A 23757-nucleotide genomic window follows, 5' to 3' on the forward strand; every position below is an offset into this window, starting at 1 on the left:
AGGCTCTGCTGCGCGATGACAAGTAATAAGTCTCAGGGACAGACCCTACAAAACGATGCCATTGATTTCAGGCAAGATTGCTTTTCTCCTGGACAACTATACATTGCATTCTCAAGAGTGAGCTCGCTCAGCTTCATCATATTACAACCGGAATGCAGCCAGAAACTTTTAAGTGCCGGGTCTTAGCTAACATTAAATAAAGCCGTGGACATCGCAACATCACACAAGAGAGCAGCTCATGTGAACTGACTGAACGCAGTACGAGTGATCACTTCCATGCATCAAACCCGTTCAAAAAACGCATTACACAATTGACAAGGTGATGGCTTTATATGTTGTTCGTTTATAAAACTGCGGAGAAGCTATGTAAAGGCTGTTTCACAAAAAACCAGCGGAGCGTCTTATATGAGCAGGCAGTCAGCTAAAGAAGGGAATCAATAAATATCTATAATCGTAATAAACAAACAAAAAATAACGTACAAGCCGCGGATTAAATAAAGTAAATGGGTACCTGAACAGTAAAGTAAGTCTCGAATAGCTACACAATAACTATAGGAATCGTAATAAACAAACAATAAAACAGTACAGAACCGCGAAGCAAGGAGAAACGATGGCCTTATATGGCGTTCGTTTTTAAGGCAGCGGAGAAACTGTGTGAAGGCAGCTACACAAAAAAACAGCAGAGCGCCACACTCTGAATGTATTCCTGGCATCACCGTTATACCCTCTGATCTCCCATTTCAATTTAAATGCCTCCAATTTCCAGTAAGGCTCTGCTTCGCGATGACAATTAATAAGTCTCAGGGACAGACCTGTACAAAAGGTTGCCATTGATTTGAGGCAACATTGCTTTCCTCCTGGACAAAACTATACGTTGCATTCTCAAAAGTAATCTCAGTGCAGAGCTTGGTCATATTACAACCGGACTGCTGAACTGACAACGTAGTATACAAAGAAATCCTTAACAGATAGTTATTGGTATATTTTCCCTCAGTTTAAAAAGGTTTTCTTTTCTTCTTAATAAAAATTTAAAAACAGTTCTTCGTCGCTGCGAAGCGCGGGGATTTTGCTATATACAGTATATATATATATGTTTATATATATATGTAGATATGTACAGTGGTGTGAAAAACTATTTGCCCCCTTCCTGATTTCTTATTCTTTTGCATGTTTGTCACACAAAATGTTTCTGATCATCAACCACATTTAACCATTAGCCAAATATAACACAAGTAAACACAAAATGCAGTTTTTAAATGATGTTTTTTATTATTTAGGGAGAAAAAAAATCCAAACCTACATGGCCCTTTGTGAAAAAGTAATTGCCCCCTAAACCTAATAACTGGTTGGGCCACCCTTAGCAGCAATAACTGCAATCAAGCGTTTGCGATAACTTGCAATGAGTCTTTTACAGCACTCTGGAGGAATTTTGGCCCACTCATCTTTGCAGAATTGTTGTAATTCAGCTTTATTTGAGGGTTTTCTAGCATGAACCGACTTTTTAAGGTCATGCCATAGCATCTCAATTGGATTCAGGTCAGGACTTTGACTAGGCCACTCCAAAGTCTTCATTTTGTTTTTCTTCAGCCATTCAGAGGTGGATTTGCTGGTGTTTTTTGGGTCATTGTCCTGTTGCAGCACCCAAGATCGCTTCAGCTTGAGTTGTCGAACAGATGGCCGGACATTCTCCTTCAGGATTTTTTGGTAGACAGTAGAATTCATGGTTCCATCTATCACAGCAAGCCTTCCAGGTCCTGAAGCAGCAAAACAACCCCAGACCATCACATTACCACCACCATATTTTACTGTTGGTATGATGTTCTTTTTCTGAAATGCTGTGTTCCTTTTACGCCAGATGTAACGGGACATTTGCCTTCCAAAATGTTCAACTTTTGTCTCATCAATCCACATGGTATTTTCCCAAAAGTCTTGGCAATCATTGAGATGTTTCTTAGCAAAATTGAGACGAGCCCTAATGTTCTTTTGCTTAACAGTGGTTTGCGTCTTGGGAAATCTGCCATGCAGGCCGTTTTGCCCAGTCTCTTTTTATGGTGGAGTCGTGAACACTGACCTTAATTGAGGCAAGTGAGGCCTGCAGTTCTTTAGATGTTGTCCTGGGGTCTTTTGTGACCTCTCGGATGAGTCGTCTCTGTGCTCTTGGGGTAATTTTGGTTGGCCGGCCACTCCTGGGAAGGTTCACCACTGTTCCATGTTTTTGCCATTTGTGGATAATGGCTCTCACTGTGGTTCGCTGAAGTCCCAAAGCTTTAGAAATGGCTTTATAACCTTTACCAGACTAATAGATCTCAATTACTTCTGTTCTCATTTGTTCCTGAATTTCTTTGGATCTTGGCATGATGTCTAGCTTTTCAGGTGCTTTTGGTCTACTTCTCTGTGTCAGGCTGCTCCTATTTAAGTGATTTCTTGATTGAAACAGGTGTGGCAGTAATCAGGCCTGGGGGTGGCTACGGAAATTGAACTCAGGTGTGATACACCACAGTTAGGTTATTTTTAACAAGGGGCAATTACTTTTTCACACAGGGCCATGTAGGTTTGGATTTTTTTTTCTCCCTAAATAATAAAAACCATCATTTAAAAACTGCATTTTGTGTTTACTTGTGTTATATTTGGCTAATGGTTAAATGTGGTTGATGATCAGAAACATTTTGTGTGACAAACATGCAAAAGAATAAGAAATCAGGAAGGGGGCAAATAGTTTTTCACACCACTGTATATATATGTCTATATATATGTGGATATGTGTATATATACCTGTATATGTGTGTATATATGTAGAAATTTATATATATGTAGATCTGTATATATATGTATATATGTGTCTGTGTATATACAAAGTATATATATATGTGTGTGTGTGTGTGTATGTATGTATGTATATATGTTTATGTGTGTGTGTGTGTATGTATGTATGTATATATATATGTTGATATGTGTATATATATGTGGATGTGTATATGCATATATATATAGATATGTGTATGTGTAGATATGTGTATATGTAGATATGTTTATATGTATATATGTATATGTATATATGTTTATATGTGTGTGTCTGTGTGTGTGTATATATATATATATATATATATGACAGCAACACTCATAACAGTGACAAAACAATTACATTGACAATCATGTTATGTTATATTTAAAATGTTTCCTTTTCTTTTTCATAACTTCTTTAACACACTACTTCTCCGCTGCGAAGCGCGGGTATTTTGCTAGTTATTACAATAAAATTAATAAAATAAAAAAAAAAAAACTGATTAAGTCAGTATTTTTGCTGCAATTACTTGGTACATTTTCTTAAATTTTTTTACTTAAGCTGGCACTTAACTCTGCAATCTGCCTCAAGAATGATTTAAGATATGAAGAGATAGGTTAAGTGACGGCGAAAGTGGCAGGGATGAGAATGGTGCCTGTACGCATGTGCTGCATGGCCGCTCTCTTGGCCACTGCCGAGAGTTGATTCTACAATAAAATAAAATAAAAATAAAAAATGGCAATAACCCTGGAGGTCAATCATCACCGCGAAAGTGGATAGTAGATGTCACGTAGTATATGTGTACCAAATTTCAGATCAACAGGTCAAACAGTTTGCGAACTACAGGTGATTTAAAATCCTGGACAGACAAATAAACAGTCACGGTAGCGTATTATATATAAAGATATCTTACACATATTTGTGTACGTATTGTTACTGTATGCTAAACGTAGTCATCAAATGTACTCAGTAATCATAATAAAAGAACCATATTATGTGGTGGATGCTATGTCTCAACTTTTACTGTCTTGCAACCTTTGCAGTTTTACCACTTGTTGAAATTAGCATAAATAAAAGAGCGGTTCCTCATTGGAGAACTGAATTCATGATGGGGGTAGTTTCACTTGGTAAATCAATAGCAAATGAAAGCAGGGAGGTCCCTGTTCATGAAACATCCATAGATGGCCCACGGAGACCTACCTGTGACACACACCCAATGAAACAAACCCCTGACCACTTCTAGGGCAATTCAAATTTTTAGTTTTACAGTATGGTATATGCATATGCGTAAAACTGAAAAATACATTTGAATATTTCTGTAAGATAAATCTTTAAAAAAAAAATTAACACAAAGATATTGTAGGTAAAAGTGAAATGAGATGGCAGAAACTAATGAATATATTAAGTAAGTTATTGAGCCATGTTAGTAAATCCAACATATTGTCTGGATCAAGTGCCCCTCAACTTATTTTAATAACACCCCTTGGTGCCAGAAGCATACAGTTATTAATTTGAGACATCAAGGAATTGGGGGGTGAGGATGCTCCCACTCGATGTCCAGGGCACATGCCCCATGCCTTACTTAAAAGGTACACTTTGGTGTCCAGAGAGCGTGCCCTTTAACTGACACTCCAGGGTTGCCTTCTAAGTAAGATCTCCAGGTTGCCTGTATCAGAAACCACAACACTTTGTTATCATTCTTTAAATGTTATAATTAAAGATTTGAGGGTTTCAGGTTCTGACATATGACCTATTTCACTGCATGCTTTTGCTGTGAACTCACTTTCAGCTAGCATAAAAGGAAATGTTTTGTGCCAATGTACAAACACTCTTTTTTCTTTTAAAATGTATGCAGTCAGAAAATAAAATTAATATAGATTAGGAAGTGTACATTTACTTTGCTGTTTTTGACATCAAGGTACACTTTGCTCCTAAAGACAATTGTTCTTTTATGATTTTGTGTTGTCATTCACCTTTCTGCAATTTGCTGGGGGCACATGTGCTCTGCAATATTGGTTCTTTTTTATTTACCTTTGTTAATTGTCTAACTTACTTACACTCATACACAAAGTAGGCAACAAAAGGAAAACAAAACAAATATGAAAGAATAATAGTAATTGGCTTGATTTTTAATACTGACAGCACCCAAGTCCCCAGTCCTGCAGATAAACAGGAATTCAGAGAATTTATGTCAGTTGCTGCTGAGTTCTTGGTTCCAGGTGACGTTGTTCAGAGCAAGAGTCCAATCATTGGATGACTTGAATGATTCTGACAAAACAGCAGCTAGATGTTAAATCATTTTATTAGATGGGTAGAAAGAAGCATCATCCATCCATCCATCCATCCATTTTCTAACCCGTTGAATCCAAACACAGGGTCACGGGGATCTGCTGGATGCGCTGGCTTATTATATTATTAAAACTTTTCACATGTTCTAAATTCTCCTTCCTTTCTCCGTTTCTCTCTTTGAATGAAACAAACTTTCTAGCAAAAATTCAACTAGATCTTTGTTTTATGAATGCCTAAATTTATCTTCTGTTCAGTTTGTCTCTGGATGTGTGCACTTCTTACAACTGAAAAAAATGTTTTCATAAAGTGTATAGTAGTGTATAGTAGTATAGTATTCCTAGTAGTAGTCACAACTCACACTGGACTGTAAATCACTTTTTTCATCTAAGGATTACTGTTCAGTTTAAATTGCATTTTAATAATTCAGCTTAGCTCTACAGCAAAAACATGAAAAGTATAGTGTGCAGACTCCAGAAGATGCAAGTAATATATTCTCAACATGCATCATAATCACTATCATGTGAGATATTGAAATTAGCACTAGTGTGTTTTTTTTTCTTTGGTTTGTTTTACATACTGTCCACAAATGTTTGTTGAATTCCCTTAAAGTTGTGTGAGAAAATATTAAACAAAAGATTAATAGACATTGTTTAACTTGTGTGTAACATTTTGTTTCTAAATATGTACTTACATTTGTTTTCTACTATTGGGGAAGAGCCATGCCACAAAGTGAACAGACTCCCACCCAGGTTAATCCTCCTTAATTCTGTTAAGTGAGATTATATGTTGGATTGTAGGGTTGACGTGAATGTAACTCTTCATCTCAATTTAAGTGATACATTTTGGATTGGTCTCTATGTGCCCTAATTAAGCTAAATAGTTTGCAGGATCACGGTCTGGAAAAATATATTTTACATGTAATTTTACATTCAGGACTTGAAATTTGGATCGGGATTGTATGTATCCCATACAAAATTATTAATTCACGCAACTTCAAATTTTTAATGCATAAATATCCCACTTATTTCATATTATTTATTTCATAAGAACTCTTTGTTACTTGTTGCAGTCAACATTTATTTTATTATTTTACATTATTTATATTTTGTTAAGGTCATATGCATAGAATGTCATCTTCCTATTGCTACTGCTTTTGACAGGAATGCATAGCTGTGGAATACAGCAATAGGCCGTTTAGCGAAGCTGCCCAAGTGTGTAGCAGTAGTCAAGGACAAAAGACTTGCAGTGCCCTTTGTTTAAACTGTGCTTTATAATAAATTCAACTAAACTTTGTTAACCTGAAGGCTAAAAACTAAAGTTTAACTAAACTAAAATATATTTTTGTATGCCAGTAATACCGAAATTCAAGAAATTTACATGGATTGTTTAGTGAATTTATATTCATGTTCATAATTTTTTTTTTTTTTGACAACCCAATAGTTGCCAATTTCTGTGTTGAGAAAATTAAAGATTCACATAATTATGTAATCATGTTTATAGTTGGCTAACTGCCTTTCAACCTAAATCTGAAAAGTAAAAATCACATGCAGATTACAAACAGTGCTCAAGGATAACTTGAGGATTATGAAAATTAGCTGTAGAAGGCTTCCACCTCTCTAAATCTGACATGAAGAACAATTCAGCAGAAAAATTAGGACTTTGTAGGCCTCTTTTCTCTATGAGACCACAATTCCTTTTTACATTCTTTTTTGGACTTCCAAAAAATCTCAAAGCAAATACACTCATTGGTAAATTAATAATATCTATTGTCATTCTCAAACCTGCTTACTCTACTTCAGAAAAAGCAGAGAGTTACAAGGACAATATGCAAACTCAACACAGACAATCGGGTTCTGGATTTGAACCTAGTGTGCTGGATCAGTAAAGAGTCACTGTGGTAATCAGTCTGAATTATTGTGCCACCTAAACTAAGAATGTGCTGTGTATATTTTCATTACACATCTGAAAGTTCATAAATTAGCAGCATTCACACTTCCATCCTTATGTTGACTTCTCAATTGTCTTAAAACTATAGACAATTATGCTCTTATCAGGAAAAATGGTGGGGTATGGATTAAAGCTTTTTTTAAAATCTTTTCTAGATATTAACTGAATTTATTTTGGCTTTTCTTGCAGAATTCTCAGCAACAACAAAATTTCCTTACTTAAGAATGGCTCATTCTTTGGCCTCCAGTTCCTGGAAAAACTGTGAGTTATCAGATTTTTCTACTGTCTTCAGTTTTTTAGCATCAAGACATTTGAGAGTATGTCATTAAAAAGGAAGGACAAAGAGGAGATAGTTTAATTTCTTTTGTTTTCCTGACATTTCCCAATAAAATTTTTATTTGATGTTTCATTAAGAAAATCTGTAATGTGCCCATTGCTTCCTGGTGATTAATTTGCTATATCATTCTTATTTTACAAATTTAATGTATAGTTAATTTACAAACCTTGCTTTGTTTACTTATCTTGTTGATGTCACTATATAGTAATTGCTGCAGTGGTTATTCTATAGTAACACGGTGAAAAGAGCACACATCTTATGAACTGATTTATATAATTTGTTAAATATCTTTCATCATTTACGGTATTAGCTTTAGTCAAAGTTGATGTGATTGTTATTTCAAAATTCCATCTTATGTTTCAAACAAAGTGTATTACTATTTATGTATGTGAATGTCACCATTTCTCCTTAGGGTCTATGTGAAGACATTCATTCATTCAGCTTTCATTCCTGCTTTTTCAATTATAGGGTCACAGATCCCTGTAGATATACCTTTAAATATTTGACAGAAATAATTGTGTTTGAAAAAAGTTAAAGAAATGATACTTTTTTCAGGGAAATATCAATATTTAACAGAAAAGTGCAGACAAAAATAAATTTAAATACACACCAGCATTTCTGATAATGTTACTTTAATATTATGGCTATTAACATACTGTATAGTCTACTGTATATTAACATTAACATTTAGATTCTGTTTTTGCATACTGCTGCATAATATATAGTCATTTGCATTGATCTTTTACCTCATAAAAATTCAATAGTGGTTCCTGCCTTTGCTCCTGTGTCAAACACTCATTAGATAATAATTGCATGCTGACATGTTATATATTAAATACCTAGTGGCATAACCATATTGTTGAGGCCATGGTCTGCAGGGGGAAATATCTGTCTTTGTGTCAGGTAAATTAGCCGTCTGTACATTTGAGAAACAGAGCTTTTCAACTTGCTAAAAGCTTCCTAAAGTCATATTATGTTGTGCACAACTAATGTGATTATGTGTTTAAACTCTAAACTTATCTACATTTCTATATTTGTTGGTTTGATTGTTAAATAACTTCAATTTGGCACTGTTCTGTTGCTTTTTAGGCTATTGAATTAATAGCTATGATTCAGAAAATGTAGTAGATGGAAATTATTTTATTTATTTTGAATTATTATTATTATTATTATTATTATTATTTCAGTCATTCCATACAAATCAATCAATTTTTACAAAAAGTAGGGTTGAGAACAAGTCGACCCCCATCCCTGAGAGACAGAGCATGGCCAACGGAGTAAAACTTAAGGCTTGTAAACATACCTAAATTGATGAGTTTGATAAGCCAATAGAGATGAATGGAGAAGAAAAAGAAATACAGAAATAATTGCTTCCTCTGTACTTTAAGAGCTTATTCTAAAATATTACTGATTAGATCCTGCCATGTTTTGAAAAAAATCTGTACAGATTCTCTAACTGAGTATTTGATTTTTTCCAATTTCAAATAGTATAAAACATTGGTTTCCCACTGACTTATAAGAGGAGAGTTAGGATTCTTCCAATTTAGCAAAATAAGTCTGCGTGCCAAAAGTATAGTAAATGCAGTCACAGTTTGTTTGTCCTTTTCCACTTTAAACCCATCTGGAAGAACCTCAAACACAGCTGTTAATGGGTTAGGAGGGATTGTGAGACAAAGGCTGTCTGAAAGTTAATTAAAAATTTTGGTTCAGAATTATGCTAATTTGGTGCAGGCCCAAAACCATATGACCCAGTGAGGCTGGGACTTGATTGCAGCGTTCGCAGGCTGGATCTTGCCCTGGAAACATTTTGGAGAGTTTTAGGATAGATGTGCTCGATATATAATTTAGAGTTGAATAATTGTATGCTTTGCACATATGGAGCTTAAGTGAATTCTCTGCATTGCTATTTTGCACTCCTTTTCTGATATATTAATTGAGAGATATTTTTCCCAGTGTCCTCTTGGATCTTTGAAAGGGAGGGACTGTAAAATAATTTTATATATTGCAGAGATGGTGTCTGAGTCCTTGAAATTGAGCAATATTTTTCCAGCATGGACGAGGGTGCAAGATGAGGAAAATCGGGCAGGTTCTGTTTAACAAAGTTTCTAATTTGAAGATAGTGAAAGAAATGTGTAGCTGGAATGTTAAATTTGGAATGTAATTGTTCATAGGATGCAAAGACGTTGTCTATTGTGGAGGATTGCCGGCTTTCAATGCCGGTCCGCATCCCCAGGCCGCCAGGAGGAGCTCTCCCGACAGCAGGATCATGCCCCGAGGTCCAGCAGGGCATTATGGACCTTGTAGTATTTTTACACAACCCTGCTGGATACCTTGGGGGCCATCAGGAGTCGCTGTGGGGGGGGCTTATGGGCTCTTTCATGCCCTATGACCCGGGAGTACGTCATGGTCACGTGACAGGAACTAACAACGTGCTCCGGTTAAAGAAAAGGACTGATTGCCCTGACCCGAAGGAGTAAGGAACTATGGACTGTCGGGACAGGAATACCTCCGGGTCAGGGGCTATAAAAGGACGGTGCCTCAGTCCAGACACTGAACTGAGCTGGGAGGTAGAGGAGCAAGTGTCTGGGCGAGGAGGAGTGTTTATAGTCGAGTATTGGATGAGTAGTGTGAAAGGTGCTTGGTGCACTGTGAGTCAAAATAAAAAGTATTGGACTTTTACCCGTTGTTTGGAGTCATCCCTGAGGGTTCAAGGGCGCTATATAGCACCTTTTTCACACTATATAAAGATCTCTAAGCACGTTAATTCCAAATTTTTCCAGATATTAAAAACTACATATGTTTGCGATGGTTGAAAGAGGTGGTTCTCTTGCAGAGGTGCCACAGATAGAAAGTTCTCCATTTTAAAATGCTTTCTACATTGGTTCCATATTCTGAGTGAGTGAAGCACAATTGGGTTATTAGTATATTGGCGATAACTTGCATTTATTGGGGCACAGAGCAGGGAATATAAAGAAGTACTGCAGGATTTTACTTCTATTATGGACCAGGCCTGTGTATGTTCATCTATTTGTGTCCAGGTTTTTATAGCTTGTATGTTTGCTGCCCAGTAATAAAACTGGAAGTTAGGTAGAGCCATGCCACCTTCTGCCTTTTGTCTTTGTAGGGTCGCTCTTTGGATACGTGGATGTTTTGAGTTCCAAATAAATGAGGTTATTGTTGAATCTAATTGCTTAAAAATGATTTATTGATGTATATTGGAATGTTTTGAAATAAAAAAGGAGCTTAGGAAGAATATTCATCTTAACAGTGTTAATTCTTCCAGCTTAGAGTGAGATAAAGGGTTGACTATCTATGCAAGTCTTCCTTAATTTTTTAAATGCAGACGGTGACATTTTTTTGATAAAGAGCTTTATGTTTACTTGTGATGTTTACCCTAGGTATTTAAACTGTTCTGCAATGATAAAAGGTAGGGTGTCTAATCTAATATTATATGCTTGAGAATTCACTGGAAAGAGTACACTTTTATTCAGATTAATTCTGAGACCAGAGATCTTTTGAAATTCTGTGAGTGCTGTTAAGACTGCAGGCACAGAATTTTGTGGGTCTGATATATACAGTACCATATCATCTGCATATAGAGAAATTTTCTGTTCCAGTCCTTCTCTGCTAATCCCCTTTATCTGATCAGCATTTCGACAGTGTATTGCCAGTGGTTCAATGGCGATTGCAAACATCAGCGGTGACAAGAGGCATCCTTGTCTGGTACCACGTCTAGTTTAAAGTAGTCTCAACAAATGATGTTGATACAAATTGAAGCTTCTGGACTGGTATACAGTAGTTTGATCCATGCACAAATGTTCGGGCCAAACCCAAATTTTCCAATGTAGTAAAAAGGTATTTCCATTCAATCATGTCAAATGCTTTTTCTGCATCCAATGATAATAATATTTCTGGGGTGTTTGACTTAGTTGGTGAGTATATTACATTAAACAGGCGTCAAAGATTTGAAGATAAGTGTTGACCCTTGATAAATCCAGCTTGATCTTGTGATATTACCGAAGGAAGCACTTTCTCCATCCTTCTAGCTATGATTTTTGAGAGTATTTTAACGTCATTATTCAAAAGTGAAATTGGTCTGTATGATGCACATTGTAATAAGTCCTTATTTTGTTTAGGGAAAACGGTGATTAATGCTTGACGAAAAGTTTGTAAAAGTTGCTAATAGGAGGGGAGCTAGCTGAGCGGAGAATTTCTTATAAGATTCTGCAGGGTAGCTATCAGGGCCTGCTGCTTTCCCGCCTTGAAGTGACTTTATAGCATCTAGTAATTCTGATAGCGCCAGAGGTTTATCGAGTTCCTCCGCACTAATAGTGTCTATTTGTGGTATCTGTAATGTATCCAGAAATGTATTCGATTGTGTGTTGTCTTCTTTAAACTCAGTAGAATATAAGGATTTATAGTAGTCTCTAAATGTGTACATTATATTTTTGTGGTCAATGATTTTGTCTCCATTCATGTTGGTGATTACTGGGATTGCGTTGCGGGCTTCTTGCTTGTGAATTTGTTGAGCTAAAAGCTTATTAACTTTCTCTCTGTGTTCATAGTAATGATGTCTGGATTTATAAATTAGTTGTTCAGTTTCTTTAGTTGTCAAGAGGTTTAGTTCTGAATGCAGAGCGTGCCTTTTCCTATGTAGAGCCTCGCTTGGAAGCCTGGCATGTTCTTCATCTATTCTAGTAATTTCGCTTTTAGCTCTGCTACTTTCTTGGTTTCTAATTTATTTCTGTGGGAAAGATATGAGATAATCTGTCCTCTTAAGAAGGCCTTAAGAGTTTCCCAGAGTATTCCTGCAGAAATCTCTGAGGATGTATTTGACTCTATGAAGAAACTGATTTGTTTGTTTATACATTCTGTACAATTCTCGGCTGCTAATAGAAGCAGGTTGAGATGCCATCTGCAAGGTGAGTGTGTGGGGCATATTGACTTTACCTCCAAGATCAGAGGTGCATGATCAGAAATAACAATAGCATCATATTTGCAAGATTTAATAGTAGGCAAGAAATTATTATCTATAAAGAAATAATTAATTCTTGAGTAGCAATGATGTACTGGTGAATAGAAAGAATATGTTCTTGAGTTTCTGTTTAAAAACCTCCAGGGTTCTGATAAGTTGTAATCAGTTATAAACTTTGGAATTATCTTTGCAGTTTTAGATGTCGTCCCCCCTGTGATAGAAGTCCTATCTAAGAGTGGATTTAAAACACAATTAAAGTCCCCAGCCATTATAATTTTATGAGTGTTCACATTGGGAATGGTTGCAAATAAATTTTGTATAAATTCCTTATCATCGACAATTTTACAGTTAGATAAGTTACCCATGACCATCACATATCTCCCTTCAGGATCCAATACTACATCTGATACTACAAATGAGACTGTTCTATGTATGAGAATTCCCACACCTCTAGTTTTCTTTGTAAAGCTAGAATGGAACATTTGGTCAGTCCAGTCCTTTTGTAGCCGGAACTGATTCTTGCTTAGTAAGTGGGTCTCCTGTAAAAATACTATTTTAGCATTTAAACCTGTTAGGTGAGAGAGTACTTTCTTTATCTTTAATTCGTGATTCAGGCCTTTAACATTCCAGCTCACAAAGTTAACTGTCCCATCATGGAGACATTGATTCTGAATTTTTGATGTCATTTTATAGTCTTAACTGGAAGTGAGACAGCTTTAACCTTAATTTCATATTTCCCTAAGAGTTATTGCCATGCAGCCTATTGTTATGTTGGTAGTTATAATTATAAAGATTAAGAGGATAGATTAGATATAGATATAGCCTGTTCTCTTTCTCTCCCCCTTTAACCCTTATTTATTATTAATATGATCTAAATGTACAGTAGTATATATTCCAGGCTATGAACACTGCAACACTGTATCCGCAGGTAACTTAGAGCCGCAGATAATTCCCTCTATAGGGTAATATTTTAGACATGTCTGTTTTTCCCTTGTACATTTTTTAATCAGCACTTTGTGTATTTTGTACATGTAAATAATTTATTAATGAATGAAATACTTTAAAGGCTACTTTCAATTAAGAAAAATTCACTATATGAACATAGTTTTATAGCTGTCAAAACAGCTAGTAGTAAATCCAAAGCTGTTTTTGTTTCTTGAGTAAAGGCTCTGAGCTATATTAAAATCATGTTGAATTTTATGTTAACCATACACGGAAAGAAGCCTTATAATTTAAAAAAATTATACAAACTACTAGTGAATTACCCATATTAAAGTCATTAAAACATACTAAATGGATTTTTTGAGACTGATAGAATAGTTCAATTAAAGAATTCATTCAGCTTGTCTTAGACTTTCTCTCGGTGCTCAGTGTGCTATATCGCACATGGGAGGAACCCAGAGAACATTCCTCCAGGATGTCTAACAAAGGATGTTGCTGATATCAGACCAGCTCAACATCATATATATTCCATGGTACACTATCATTTGTAACCTTCTTATGAAGTTTAGCAGCCACTTAAAATTACACCCATATGAATGTCTTCATTGATCTTGAAGGTGCTTTGCTGTAGCTTGTTGTTTTTAGCCTATTTTGTAGTGATAAAAGTGTAGTGTAAGCATTGGTCTTCAAGAAGATATTTTACCACTCATTGCAGTTTTAACAATCAGTTTTTTTTGTTCAATAACACATCTTCAAAATTAAACTCATAAAAATGGTTTTCATTGTAGTTATTTTTATTTGCATTTATGAACACAATAAATATATAATTAGAATGTTTCCATTGTGTCACACATATGTGCAAAACTAAAAATAAATGTAAGTTTAACAAATTACACAATTTATTCATGTATACAATATTGTTTTAAATCAATTCAACATGAAAATAGTCAATCATTTATGTAAACATATATGTAAAATAAACAATACACATTCATTACAAATATCTTCTTTAATTTTTATCAGTTTTTGGAAGCATTTATATATATCATTCAGCAGTAGTCTTCCTGACATCCCAACATCCCTGGTACCTTCTTTCTTTGACATATAGAATGAATCTTTCACCCTGCTCTTCACTAACCTCTCCAAGATTTTCAGGAGAAAATTCCAAATGTAAATCCAAAAACTGAATTATTACTGAATCTAGTATAAATTCTTGGCTCTGCTGTCACAATCAGAGAAAACCTGAGGATTTTGACCAAATTGTGATACAAAAATTTAACGTCCCCATATATTAACCATGTTAATGGTTAACCATATGACCTTACTATGAAAAAATTGAACTGTTTTGCCTTAAAAACAGATTTAATATTAGGCAATATTAATTTCAAACAAATGAATCTATACTAATAAAAGGCAAAGCCCTCACTCACTCACTCACTCACTGACTCATCACTAATTCTCCAACTTCCCGTGTAGGTAGAAGGCTGAAATTTGGCAGGCTCATTCCTTACAGCTTACTTACAAAAGTTGGGCAGGTTTCATTTCGAAATTCTACACCTAATGGTCATAACTGGAAGGTATTTTTCTCCATTAACTGTAATAGAGTTGAGCTGGAAAGATGTGGGGGGGCGGAGCTTTGTGTGACATCATCACGCCTCCCACGTAATCACGTGAACTGACTGTCAACGCAGTGAATAGAAAACCAGGAAGACCTCCAAAAAGCGCTTAAGTAAACATGCATTATATAATTGAGAAGGCAGCGAAACAATAAGAAGCGAGCGAGTGACATATACTACCATATTCATGAGTGCTGCTACCTCGGAAAGAAAGCAAGGTGTAAACCTAAACTTTAAATTAAGTTCATAGACAGGCTACCGCTGGCGTTTCACATGCCCACAGGTAATGCGGGATACAAGTTTAATGAGAGGACGCAGGATATAAACGAGAGTTTTGATCACTTTGTAACTAAGTTAAAATTGTAGGTGAAGGGGTGTGCTTATGCAAATTCCGATTGACTGTGTTTGTGGGGATTGACAGTTAAAGGCGGTGGGGAGTCACGTCATCATCTCCCTCCCATTCATCTTATTTCGCTCTGAGCTGAGCTCCGTGGCTAACGCCGTCTTCCGAAGCAACTTCGTCAGACTGCCACCAAATACTCACAGAAAAATCCACAAGTTAATACACACGCTGTCTCTAGAGTTTCTACACACTGAATCCTCCAGGCACTACTTACAAAAGGTCACATTGACAATCGTGTTACGTTATTTTTAAAATCTTTCCTTTTCTTAGCACAAGCACAGCTGAGAAGCTTGATGCATGTGCTCCATAACGCGTTAAAAATAATGCATTTAATCACACTTTGCATTACAAGCAAAGGGAGCTTTTGTCAATGCATGATTTCCTGGTACACCGATTACATTGATCAAGCATCCCGATTCATTTTACCCTCGCACCACCTTAGTTTGAGAAGAAGTATGAAAAATATGAGGTTAACACAGAAAAACAGATCACCAATTCAAGCTTTATGAATAATCGATTAAGCCATCAATAATTGTTTTGGTAAAGCCATCCTCCTTCCATTTTATAATTTTTCCGCCACTAGCCATGATTAAATGAGCGGTAAATAAAGTAAGAGCAAAGCGAGGGTGACTTATTTAGGCAGGCATATATATGACAGCAACACTCATGACAATGTCAATCATGTTACGTTATTATTAAAATGTTTCCTTTTCTTTTCATTACTTCTTTAACACACTACTTCTCCGCTGCAGGCGGGTATTTTGCTATATATATATATGAATGACCTCCAAAGAGCTGAGACTTTTGATATCATGAGCGTGTCTGCAAAATGGGGTCTCCTGCCCAGCAAAGTCGAGCAGCCGGCGCGCGCGCATAGCTGTGCCGGCCTTTGAGACGCTGACTGCGCTTCTGCCTTAAGTCAAAGTGAGCACTTTTAATTTTTTTCATCCTCCCCCTGCGCTATAGCCCAGACAAGTGCAAACACGGGACCCCTTTTCTACACCACGGCAAAATAATATTAAGGCGATTCACCCTTTTTTTTGCACTTATACGATTATGAGGTCCTCAAGCTCGGATTATGAAGACACGCACAGGAGTGGAGGACTGACAGTGCCATCACAGCCGATTAATGGCGGGACGTCTCACCAGTCTACACAAGACCCACGCGACTGTCCCCAAAAGGCGATCATAACGTCAGCGAACACATCTCTCTATACTATATAAAAGAAAAAGGCAACTTTCCTTTCTTTACACCTTTTTTCCTTTTATCCCAAACCAAAGCCTTTCTCTCTTAACACTGCAGAGGACACAAAACTAATTTTCTTTAAATGCCAGTAAGGCACATTACCAGAGGCACAAATTTGAACGTTCACATAGAAAATGTAATTTCAATGTACCTGTACTTCTTAAAACATTAATGTTTTACTGTTTAATAACTTATAGACTATAATTTATTATTTTTCCCTTGCACTCAGCGACCAAACCTATACACACACATATAGACACATACAAACATACACACAAGTATATGTATGTGTATATATATATACACACACACATATATATAATTTGTGTGTGTGTATGTATGTATGTGTGTGTATATATGATGTAGATAGGTATGTATGTATATATATATATGTGTATATGTAGATATGTATATAGATATGTAGATATGAAGATATGTATGTGTATATATGTATATATATGTATGTATGTATGTATGTACAGTATGTATGTGTGTGTGTGTGTGTGTGTGTATATATGACAGCAGCAATCCAAGCTGTGAGAAAACAGTAAAAAGGAGGCGTGTCAGACGTCGTGGTACCTTTTCTGATGCAGCTAGACGAAAACAACTTTGTGACGCTGCCACCAAATACACAAAACAATTACTTTGACAATCATGTTACATTATTTTTAAAATGTTTCCTTTTCTTTTTCATAACTTCTTTAACACATGACATCGCTAAGCGTGGGTATTTTGCTATATATATATATATATATATATATATATATATATATCACAGCGACACTCATAACAGTGACAAAATAATTACATTGACAATCATGTTACGTTATTTTCAAAATGTTTCCTTTTCTTTCTCTTTCCTTCTTTAACACACTACTTCTCCGCTGCCAAGCGCGGGTATATATATATATATACAGATAGATAGAGATATATATATATAGATAGATATGAGAACAACACTCATATCAATGACAAAACAATTACATTAACAACCATGTTACGTTATTTTTAAAATTTTTCCTTTTCTTTTTCGTACCTTCTTTAACACACTACTTCTCCGCTGCGAAGCGCGGGTATTCTGCTAGTCTATACTAATAAAAGGAAAAGCCCTCACTGACTGACTGACTGACTGACTGACTGACTCACTAACTCATCACTAATTCTCCAACTTCCCGTGTAGGTAGAAGGCTGAAATTTGGCAGGCTTATTCCTTACAGCTTACTTACAAAAGTTAAGCAGGTTTCATTTTGAAATTCAACGGGTAACGGTCATAACAGTCAACAACGTCCAACCATGTTGAACTTTCTTATTCATGGCCCCATCTTCACGAAATTTGGTTGGCGGCTTCCCTGTGCTAACCGAAACCAATGTACGTACTTTTTTCAGTGGTATGACGCCACTGTCAGCCGCCATATTGAATTTTCCAACGTCACTAATTCTCCAACTTCCCATGTAGGTAGAAGGCTGAAATTTGGTACTTATTTCGGTGGTATGATGCCACTGTCGGCCGCCATATTGAACTTTTCGACACTCTTTGTTACTTATGGGCCCATCTTCAAGAAATTTGGTACACGGGTTCCCAGCGCTAACTGAATCCTACTTACGTGCATATATATGTCCATAGCCTGCAGCTCGGTCACCGTGTGAGGCGGCGTTGTGTCCCCCATCCCAACACCTCCCACGTTGTTGGCTGCCTTCCTATATAAGGCCGTCCATTGCTCCAGTCTCTACATTCCCTTCCTTGCTTTGCCACGGGATTCACGTCTCCCTGCTGATAACTACAGCCTTTTTATTTAATCCACGGCTTCTCCACTGTTTTATTGTTCATTTATTACGATTATAGTTATTGTGTAGGTATTTTAGACTTACTGTACATTGTTCAGATACCCATTTCCTTTATCATTCCAACTGTACCTGCATTAACATATCTATCGAGGTGATCACCATCGATCAAACAACTGTCACTTACCGAGTGGTTTCCATGCCCGGAGATGGGACCTACCTTTTCCATTCTCTTTGGTACATATTGCACGGCCATATCAGGCTCAGTCTTGGTATCTGGAGGAACTTTGTGTCTTATGTATTGAATGACTGGGACAGGTTCAAGGTGTGGACTGATGGTACAGGAAATAATTATACTACACAGGAGCACTATAAGAGTGAAATGCTTAAGCCCTTCACCTATGCATCTGCATGTGAGTTGATGGCTGCCGCTGAATTGTTCGGTTATCGCTTTCAAGTGTACCGAAATGGCCAAATATTTTACACCTTTGGACAACCGCCAATGCCTCTTAAACATCTTAGATTCACAGGTGACGATTTCAGTAGTGGACACTTTGATGTTTATGAATGTTTAAACTCTCAAAAGCTGGATGTGAAGTTATCGATGAAACTGGTTGTATACTTACAACGCTTGACAGATGCTGAATGTCACTTCAACACAAGTCCTACAAATACTTTCGTAATTGAAACAAACCATGAAACTCAAACCGATTATTACAGCAGCAATCCAAGCTGTGAGATTTGAGACAAGATTGCTTTTAACATGGCCAACTGTACATTGCATGCTTAAGAGTAAGCTCAGCACACAGCTAGGTCATATTACAACCGGAGGGCCGAACTCAAAATGTGGTATACAAAGAGATCCTTAACAAATAATTATTGGTATATTTTCCCTCAATTTAAAAAGGTTTAATTTTCTTCTTAATAAAACTTTTAGGGCAGTACTTCGCCGCTGCGAAGCACGGGTATTTTGCTAGTTAATTAAAATAAAATTCAGATATTTAATTAATTACAGTAGAAAAACCATTAAAAACTGTAATTAACAGATAAACAAATGTCTTTCAGGAAAAAAATGTTTCATGATGGAGGAGAAAAATGGTTTTCATTTCATTTTCATCCAAACATATATAAACACCATGTGAAATAATGAAAAGTTTTTTCAATATATACCTGAGTCATGGATTTTTTTTTGTGCAAAATAAACTTATATATGCAATACAATGAAGACCACATGAGAGAAACTTAAAATCCCCAATCCGTAATGAGAAAGAATAAATATAAATGTTAAAGTAGCTGGAAGAAATACTGCATCATGTACAACATAATACGATACTGATAAAAAAATACTATTAAATAGTAGCAGAAGGAACGCTAATTTCCTCCATTTTGTCCTTGGCAAGTACACAAATATTGGTTCCTTATGTATGATAGAATGAATATAAATAATGCCAAAGTTTAAGATTATTTGCTCCAAATTGGAAAATGTGGTATGTATGGTAAAAATAAATGTCCAAAAGAACAACACAGAAAGGCAACAGAGAGAATTACTGAAGGTTAGGTAAAAACTTAATTAAGGAAAAAGAAAAAAATAATGTGTTACACTTACATGTTAATTGGCAGTATTTGTAAAACACAAGAAAAGTAGTAGTCCCCAAAGTAGCTAACAAGTTTATTTTAATAAAATTAGTCCTATTCACTAAATCAATGGTATTCGTATGAAGCCAAGATATTAAGCAATTAATTAATCTTCAAAGTGTTTTACAAAAACAATCAATCTTAGTAAATAACAATCAAAATAATGATTGACTTACAGTATGTAAAGAGCGAATGAGTTTTCCAAGTGTTTCACAAACTCCGTAATTTACCAAATGAATTTAAAGTACTCCTTTGTTGGCCTTCCCCCCTGTGTCCATGTAAGAAAAGCACAGACTGTCAATAATGGCAACATTGATCCCAAGTAGTTGTGAGGGATTGCAGGCCGTGTATCCCGGCCAACAACCCCAAACTGTCAGATGGAGCCATCCCTGCAACATGGAAGGGCCCCGAATTCCAGCAGGGGACCATGGAACTTGGAGTTTTTCACCACAGCCTTGCTGGATACCATGGGGGCCACCGGAGGACACTGCAGGGAGGCCCAGGGACTTATACTTTCCTTATAGCCCGGAAGTAATTCACGATTGCGGAAACGGAAGAAATGATAGACTTCCGGGCTGATGAAAAAGAGAAGTTTTTACCTGACCCGGAAGTGATAGAAAGTCACACGGACTGAGGGACAAACACTTTCGGGTCAAGGACTATAAAGGACTGTGGGAAATCCCAGACGGACGAGCTGAGTTGGGAGGCAGGGTGGCTGAGCGTCTGGGAGTTTGGAGGATTGGTTATTGTGATTATTGTTTATTGAGAATTGTGGAGAGGTGTGTGCTTTGTGCACTTATTTATAATAATAAATCAATTATTTGGACTTTTATCTGGTGCCTGACGTGTGGTCTGAGGGTACAAGGGTGCAAGAGAAGCCTTAATCTGTCACATAATTCAATTGTCAAATACATATGTTGTCACACCTGACATGTTTAAATGTATAAATGAAAATAATAGAAAATCAATTAAAACTCACAAAATATAAACCAATTTAATTAAAAATTCTATAAATAGGCTCAAAATGTGATATGGCTTCTTTGTAAAAAGGAACAAAAGTGAGCAGCAATAGGAAAAGGAAGCAATACGTTACAAAAGTGAAGTTAAAACAACTGATGGAGGTCAGTTCAAAAATAAAGAAGTATTGTTTTGTAAGTCTCACAGAAATCTTAGTAACACTGAGAAGACAAAAAAAGGGACAACATATCAGACAGACTGTAAGTGTCTGTAGTGCCCAAAGACGAACTGGCACTGAAGTCTGAAAAATGTCATGATATTTCTAGTGTTGCCAAAAGAAAAGTTGCTGAGGCGGGAAGGCAAAGATCCATAACTGATGGCGGGCAGTCACAGGCAGTTTCTCTGACCCAGAGTAAGAGCAGAACCTGGTCATACTAGGGCCAACTGTGACTGAGGAAATGGAATATCTGGAGAGTTGGATTGTTTGCAAAGTGGGTTTCCATCCATCTCACCCCAGTGCTATCCTTCTCCCTGCTCCAGTGCTGGCCAATCTCCAAAGCCCTGACACCATGCTCAGTATGGTAGAAATCAACACCTTAATTAAAGAAAGAAACGTATCCTTTAACAGGACAAATCAGTAATCAGGCAGGAGAAAAGCTGTTCAATGTATCTTTTAATTACTTCTCAGCAAAATGTTACAATATGGTTAGAATGATCAGCGAAACATTAGAGAAACAAACGTTAGATGTTCATTTTATAAAATACTGAATTTACATACAGTGTCAGTCAATTTATACATTTTATTCTGGTTCTTTTGTTGGTTTATACATCTATTTTGTAATACTCCTGTTCTTCCTATATTGTTAAGTTTAGCCATTACCCTTGAAATTTCTGTGGATGTGACAACTATCCATTCTGGCTGTTCACGGGACATCTGCTGACTTATTAGTCATCTCTTAGTCATCTTTCAGTACAGTTTGTGTATCACATCTTAGTATTTGTTTTTCACTTGACCTTTATCTGGTTTCCTGATATGCCTGAACAAGTCTCTGACATTTGTTAACACTTTATGCTATTTCTTTAAGATGAATGCTATATTTTAATATGAAAAGCATATCAAAACACTTTATCCTAAATGACTATGTGACCCCTAAGTCTAATTTTTCTTCCACACCAGTCAGAGGGCTGCATCTTCAGACATTGAATTTAATACATGTAGGTGCAGTCAGGAGTTGATTGCTTTGAATCAAAAGAAGTTTCAGGTGGAGAGAGATCAGCTGCTGCTGAAGAAAGAACAGTTGTAGTAGAGGGAAAGGAAATATCAGGAATTAGTCTTGGTCAAGAAGTGAAAGCTAGACATCTTAATCAAACAGTTTACATTGGCAGAGGCACAATTGAACAGGCCCTCCATTTAATTTCCTGTTATATTACTTTTAGCAGGTTAGTGATTCATTCAAATAGCTATGAGTGCATTTGAAGATGTTTTATAAAGTTCTGTATCCATTAAACAAATATATGTTATGGCCTTGTCAGTGATTGATGTATTTTTGCAGACACACATGCACCAGACCCACCAGGCTCAGTGTCTTGAAGACATATTTTACCTGTCCTTTTTTTTTTTTTTTATTACTTCCAGACATTTTTTGTATTACTTTATTTGCATTAAATGTAAAGGCATATTTTAAATTGTGTGAATATTTGTATATAATGTTTTAACACAAAAAGCACAATGTCAGATTAACACTACAAATATTTAAAACATTAGTAAAAAAAAAGAAAAAGCAAGCAAACACATAACTGATGATATGTCCTCTGTTTTCCAATCTGGCCTGGTGTCCTTTCCCCCAGCACTTCAGTGTTGTCTTTCTCTGCCTTCTCAGTGTTATCTTGCTATTGAGGAAATGGTATGTCTGCATGTTCTACAATGTTTTGCAGTATAGCAGATACAATAATAGCATCACAGCAGCCTTTAGGGGGAAATCTTAGAAATATATCTTCTAAATGCCCAGAGCATGCTCTACAACAGTTCAAAGTGTTTGGTCTGCAGTGTTATACCTCTCCTTAGCCAAGGATTGGGGATTTAACACTGAAGATAGTAGATAATCGTTAAGAAAATATTCACTGTCTCCAAGTAACCAGCCACCAGCAAATGCACCATTGTTTGCCATCTGACAGTCATAAAAGGTGATGCAGGTGCGTAATAGTAAGTCTGTATCTGATTGGAGATTTGTAATAAATTTTCAATCTTGAATAGCTCTGCTCACAGATACAGGTGCTTCTGGGAATGCTTATCATTTTGAGTATATGTTGGTTGAGATTTGGGTAAACCACAGAGGAGAGAGGAGCAAACTATCTCTAATATATCATTTTAATCCTTATAAGTGCCAACGTAACAATAGGCTTCATGGCAATAACTCCTGGGAAAATTGGATATTAAGGTCAAAGCTGTCCTATTTTCAGTTAAGGCTACAAAATGACAGCATAAATTCAGAAGCAACGTCTCCATGGCCAAACAGTTAACTTTGTGAGCTCAAATATTAAAGGCCTGAATCATGAATTAAAGAGAAAGTATTCTCTCACCTAACAGGTCTAAATGCAAAACTAGTATTTTTACAGAAGACCCACTTATTAAGCAAGGATCTTTTTCAGCTGCACAGAGACAGGACTGGCCAAATATTCCATTCCAGCTTTAAAAACTAGAGATGTTGGAATTCTTATACATAGAACAGTCTCATTTGTGGTATCAGATGTAATATCTGATCCTGAAGGGAGAAATGTGATTGTCATAGGTAATTTATTTAACTGTAAAGTGATTTGGATAAATTTTTTTGCACCCAATGTGGATG

At 36.2% G+C, this 23757-nt stretch overlaps 1 protein-coding gene across 1 annotated transcript in view; it reads left to right on the forward strand.

Moving 5' to 3' along the window:
* The window catches only part of LOC120540126 (adhesion G protein-coupled receptor A1), a 671523-nt gene that overhangs the window by 145015 nt on the left and 502751 nt on the right, over positions 1 to 23757 (forward strand). Inside the window, exon 2 of the mRNA XM_039770625.1 lies at positions 7208 to 7279. Coding sequence (XP_039626559.1) covers positions 7208 to 7279 — 72 coding nt within the window. The remainder of the gene's footprint in view (positions 1 to 7207; positions 7280 to 23757) is intronic.

Source organism: Polypterus senegalus, chromosome 1, assembly GCF_016835505.1.
Source record: "Polypterus senegalus isolate Bchr_013 chromosome 1, ASM1683550v1, whole genome shotgun sequence".
Classification (NCBI taxonomy): Eukaryota; Metazoa; Chordata; class Cladistia; order Polypteriformes; family Polypteridae; genus Polypterus; species Polypterus senegalus.